At 35.5% G+C, this 6000-nt stretch overlaps 1 protein-coding gene across 7 annotated transcripts in view; it reads left to right on the forward strand.

The window, feature by feature from the left end:
* Positions 1–4318, forward strand: part of LOC127074909 (protein PHYLLO, chloroplastic) — a 36359-nt gene extending 32041 nt beyond the window's left edge. For all 7 annotated transcript variants that reach the window (XM_051016322.1, XM_051016323.1, XM_051016325.1 and 4 more), the window contains 8 exons: positions 30–272; positions 394–561; positions 701–844; positions 1370–1831; positions 2508–2801; positions 2881–3038; positions 3148–3255; positions 3800–4318. In XM_051016322.1, the coding sequence (XP_050872279.1) occupies positions 30–272; positions 394–561; positions 701–844; positions 1370–1831; positions 2508–2801; positions 2881–3038; positions 3148–3255; positions 3800–4043 (1821 nt within the window). In that variant the 3' untranslated portion in view covers positions 4044–4318. The remainder of the gene's footprint in view (positions 1–29; positions 273–393; positions 562–700; positions 845–1369; positions 1832–2507; positions 2802–2880; positions 3039–3147; positions 3256–3799) is intronic.
* Positions 4319–6000: the final 1682 nt, after the last annotated feature.

The raw sequence follows: 6000 nt of genomic DNA on the forward strand, positions 1-6000 counted from the left end.
TCTTTACGTTGTTATTGCCTGTCATGCAGCCATCTTCTATTTTTCCCAGTGTCAGATGTGGTTTGGAAATGGCTATCCTCAATGCCATAGCCGATTCTAAAGGTTCCAACTTGTTGGACATACTCAATCCCTCAACAAATGTGAACAGCAAATGTGAAAAATCATCAGAAGTTCCGATTTGTGCGTTACTCGATTCAAATAAATCTGCATCTGAAGTAGCTAATGTTGCTGCCGCATTAGTCAAGGAAGGATTTTCTGCAATTAAGCTGAAGGTGAGGTAGTCTGTCATTGTTTGGTTTCTGATAGATATACTGTCATCTGTCTTCTACATTTTATAGAACAACTGTTGGGGAAGTTAAAATGCCAATATGTTAAAATGCTATACACTTACAGGTAGCACGTGGCCGTGATCCAGTGCAAGATGCCACATTAATACAAGAAGTAAGAAAGAAAGTTGGCTGCCAGATTATTATCCGTGTAGATGCAAATCGAAACTGGACTTTTGAGGAAGCTATGAAATTTGGCTCTTTGGCTAAAGATTCTAACCTGCAATATATTGAGGTAGACTAAGGAAATAAGACATTTTCCATATTTTATGGACTTTCTAATGCATAATTTTGTTATACTCTCCACTAATTTATTTCTTAATAATGCATGTATGCGGCTTATTTAAAACTTGATTCCAATATCCCCTTTGCAGGAACCTGTCCAGGATGAAGATGATATTCTCAAGTTTTGTGAAGAAAGTGGATTACCTGTTGCCCTAGATGAAACCGTAGATAAAATTCAAGAAAATCCCCTGAAAAAGCTATTGAAGTTTACTCATCCTGGAATAGTTGCTGTTGTAAGTAAATAAGAATCTCCATTGGGTATTACGGAGCCAGGTTGCTTTAATTCATTTGGTGCCGATACTATATTCGTTTCTTACAAAATCCGGATAGTAAAAATTAGATTATCTAAATTAAATGCCTCTTTTCTGTAGAATTTAGATGATAATAATAGATTACTTATTTGGCTATGTATTAAGGATTGGGGAACGCTGTAGATTCATAGGATGAGTTAAGCTGCTACTACTACTAGCATGCAGACGGATACTGACCTGCCTGTTTGTCCACTTTTCTTAAATGAAGACCCCCTAGTTGGCCTCAACCATGGAAAAAATTAAGCTTAAAGTTGTTGACAGAATTCTATAATAATAATAATAATAATTATTAATTATTTCAATTTCTATATTTTTTGCGTTAATGTTTGACCATTGTGACTCCAGGCGGAAATTGCTCAATATTCAGAATGAAAATATGAGCTGATCCTTGTCTATGTAAAATGCTAATTCTCTCTCTTATTTAGAATTTTTTTATTGATTTCTTAGGTTATCAAGCCAAGTGTTGTTGGTGGATTTGAGAATGCAGGATTAATTGCACAATGGGCGCACCAACATGGGAAGATGGCTGTTGTCAGTTCTGCATTTGAAAGCAGTTTGAGTCTTTCTGCTTATACTCAGTTTTCTAGTTATCTTGAAATTCAGAGGTTAAGTACATTCAAACTGTTGGATGTTAAGGCAGCACCTTCTGTAGCTCATGGTTTAGGAACCTATCGTTGGCTTAAAGAAGACATAACGCTTGATCCTCTTTTGATTGGTCGGAATCCACAAAGTGGTTTGGTCGAAGCATCTGTGGAAAATGCTAGTCGGTTGCTACATAATTTTCAAGTCGACCAGAATGTCATCTGTAATATTATAGCTGAGGAGAAAGTTTGTCGGTACCAATTGGATGTAGAGCATAACCATTTATCCTGTTCTTTTGAAGTTTGTGAGACTGGTCTCAAAACAAATGTAAGTAAAGAAGTCTCTTTATATATTAGCAATAGTTACATTTAGTTTGTTGATTATAATTCTTGGGATTATCATGTCATTAAATATTTAGTTAGTTCCAACCAACTCTGGAACCTTAACATTCTAGAAAACAAAGTCCGGAGATATTTTATTAGGATTAGTTTAAACTTTAAAGCACAAGTAATTTGGAATCTTCACCAACGACAGAGCATGCTCTTGAAACAAACAATGTAAGATATTTATTTAAAAAAGTATAGAGCATAAAATTTATGAATAATGTGACGTAGAATATTATAGTGGTAGTCTTTGGATTCCTAATATGTTTCAAAAGCGTAAGTTACACTCATATAAGATGGGATACAATAGTTATTGAGACCGCAAATAAGGATGGGTGAAAATACTAGTTTTCTCTTCCTGTTATTAGATTATATTACCATATACTGCAAAAGATTAATTTTTATATAAAAGCTCAATGATGTATACTAAATGAGCATATGATATGTTGTTGTAATGAATGGAGTAGTATGGCTATATTTTAAATCCAGACTTTTTACCTTCACTTTCACATTAGTCAAGGCGAGTTTACGGCATAGATATGTAGAATACTCCATCTTGTATGTTTTCAAAATTTGATTCCTACATACATATCTGACTTAGCCAGATTTGGTTAATGTAGGATAATATACTAGTATTTCTTCATGGCTTTCTTGGAAATGGTGAAGACTGGATTACTATCATGAAGACCTTTTCGGAATCAGCAAGATGCATTTCAATTGACCTTCCTGGTCATGGAAAATCAGTACTGCATGGTGTAGAGCGTGCTGCTGAGGAACCATGGTTGTCTCTGGAGATAGTTGGCGATATATTACATAAAGTAATTCATCATGTAGCACCAGCTAAAGTTACACTAGTTGGGTATTCAATGGGAGCAAGGATCGCATTGTATATGGCACTGAGATTTAACAGTAAGGTATAGTGGTGACATTCAATGTTGTGGTTTTGATGTCTATATGACCACTGGTCAAACAATTTGAACATTTATGATGCAGATAAAGGGAGCTGTGTTAATATCTTCAAGTCCTGGACTAAAAGATAAATTGGCAAGAAAAATTCGTGCAGCTAAAGATGATTCCAGAGCACGCTCTGTCATTGCACATGGTTTACAGCTTTTTCTTAGCTCTTGGTATGCAGGAGAGCTGTGGAAAAGGTTACCAGTCTGTTCGTTACCTTTAGATTGTGCAGTGATTTTTGCTTATTTTACTATACTTATATAACTTATTTCTTCTGTAACGTCTCGACTGTTTTTTATCAAACAGCTTAAGAAGCCATCCTCATTTCAACCGAATCTTTGCCAGTCGCTTGCAGCATAATGACATACAGAATCTTGCACAGATGCTGTCTGGATTAAGCATAGGAAGGCATCTGTAAGCTAATTAACCTTTAACGAACTGTTCATTCCTTAGCCTTTAGTATCTCGTAAATTTGTTACAACAATATGCATCGAAAAATTGAAGACATGAAAATAACATATATTATATGCCAGCTTAAATCGTTTGATCCATGCACAACCAATATAAAATATATTAAAACACAAAAAGTGTAGCCAGCCCCACCCCCCACTAATGCACTACATGATCCTATTTGGACCCTTCAGCATTTCAGTTCAACCCAAGTGAAAAAATGTGATAACAATCCATATCATACTCATCAAAAATCAAACATATAAGTCTGTCCATGTAATCAACACTCTCCACTGTTTCATGATCTATTTTAAAATGCATTTTACTGGAAGTTAAAGTTCTAAAGTTTGCAGAATCTATACCTATGTGAATTTTTGACAGCCATTGCCTCTGATAGTTCTGTTTCTTCTGACTTAACAATTTTTTAAATGTTAAACTTGTCCAATGACCGTTTTTCTGGAGAGAGGGTTTTTCTCTTTAACTCTCTAGATATTTCTCTGCATGGCAGGCCTTTGTGGGAAGATTTACCCAATTGTAGAGTACCTCTTCTTATCATACATGGAGAAAAAGATACAAAATTTAAGAAAATTGCTCAGTCAATGATGAATACATTATGCTCTGACTTGAGGAGCAATCATGAGAAAGGGAACACACACGAGGTTGTTGAGATTCCTAACTGTGGGCATGCTGCCCATTTGGAGAATCCTCTTCCTGTCATTGCTGCCTTGAAACAATTCATAACAAGACTATAGAAAGTATGTTGTCCAACAGGATGATCAAATTATAACAATTATGACACATAACCATGTATGTTTCTTTTCCGCATGTTTCAACTTTTAAAATTTTATTTAGAAAATACTATCTTAAATAGTTACTTTGTGAGGAAGGATAGAGCAAGTATTTGGTACTGAGGGAGCAATGTTTGAAATATTTCATGGCACACCCATATGGATGCACTTGCTTAGTTGTGCATGGTTGTTAATGTTGAAAGTTTTTTTGTCATGTAATTTGTAATGGTTTATGTCTATTCTAGTATGACTGTTGCTACTTTCACCACCATGCCATGAGAGGCATTTTTAAATAGTGAAAAAGAGAGAAGAGTAGCATAATGTATTGTTTGGTTTGGGAAAGAAAGTGAGATAATTTTCTGGTTGTTTTGTATAAGAAAAATGGGAGGAAAGTGTAATAATTTTATCTTTATTATTTGATTGAATAGAAAGAGAAAAATGTATAAAAAGAAGGATCTCTTAAGTTAAGATACAAACTAGAGTAGTGACTATGTTAAAGAGAGGAGCTTTCTTCATTGTATGATTTTAACGAACTCTAACTCAAATCGAATTAACTCATAAATTATGAAATTCTAGTTATCAGACTTTGGATGTCACACAGGTTGTTATGACATCCAATTCTGCACAGACAGGGATTATGCAGAACTTAATTATAAGTGCAGTAAATAACACAAGTAATTGTTCACCCAGTTCAGTCCAACATGACCTACATCTGGGGGCTACCAAGCCAGGGAGGAAATCCACTATTAGTAGTATCAATTCAAAGCTAAACTCACCCGTTTACAACTTATCACTTAATCCCTACCCAATGCAATTTCAATCTTAATCTAAGATCAGAGTTCCTACTCACTCCCCCTCAATCACCTCAGTGATATTAAAAACACTTTGAAGTCACACTTCAAAAACAACTCTTGGTTATGCTTCACAGCTTAAACCAAGATACACAGCACTCACGCTTAAAAGCTTTGAGTGACACAACACTTACAACTCAATGAACACCCTATGCCAAAGCAATCATCTATTTGATAATGACTTGGCTTACAAGATACGTCTAATTCTAGACTCACAAAAATACAGCAGTGAAGTAAGATGGACACACTAAATCTTCACGCCTCAAAATCCCTGAAACTGAATGGAGGAATGCCTTCCTTTTTATATTGCAGCACCTGGGCTTTTGCACCTGTATTTTCCTGAATTTTAGGTCACATACGTTCCCTTAAATTCAATATTTAGGTTGCTAACAAATAGGCTATTTGTTAGGTTCATTGAATGTAGCTTGGTTGTTGATTTCCTGAATTTTCTCTAAGCTGTTGACTTCCTAAAGAATAGCCTGAGAAAGCTGTAACAGAAAACTGAACAACCTACAATTTAGCATATGCTGTCAGGCATGAATGTCACGACATTCAGCTTGACATCAAGGTCCATATGCTGAGTCTGTTTTCCCAGAAAACAGACTGTACAAATCTGCTGACCTGTACATGATCAATATGACCATACTACAGTACCAGATTACATTAGTAAATGTCAAAGTGTCCAACTTAACATTTACACAGTTGGCCTTAGGTTAGTTCTGTAATTCTCTTGAAGAACAAACTAACTAATATGCTGAAGTATAGCAGAACACCACTCTGCCCAATCTTCAGTAGCTGCTGTCAATGATGAATGTCACAACATCCAGTTTGACACTCAATCAGTAGGCCTTATGCCAGGTCTGGTTCTTCCTTGATAACCAGACTGCAAGTGAATACTAAGTTCTAACAGAGCTTCTGTTCCTCAGTATCTGTTGACAGGTATGAATGTCACAGCATTCAATAATCCTGTGTTAGCTAGTCCTGCAGTAACTACAATGTAGTTACATATACATGTCATGACATCAGTCAAGACATTTGTGTTTTACCATACAATGCAGCCAATTAAACAC

This window comes from Lathyrus oleraceus, chromosome 4 (assembly GCF_024323335.1).
Source record: "Lathyrus oleraceus cultivar Zhongwan6 chromosome 4, CAAS_Psat_ZW6_1.0, whole genome shotgun sequence".
Classification (NCBI taxonomy): Eukaryota; Viridiplantae; Streptophyta; class Magnoliopsida; order Fabales; family Fabaceae; genus Lathyrus; species Lathyrus oleraceus.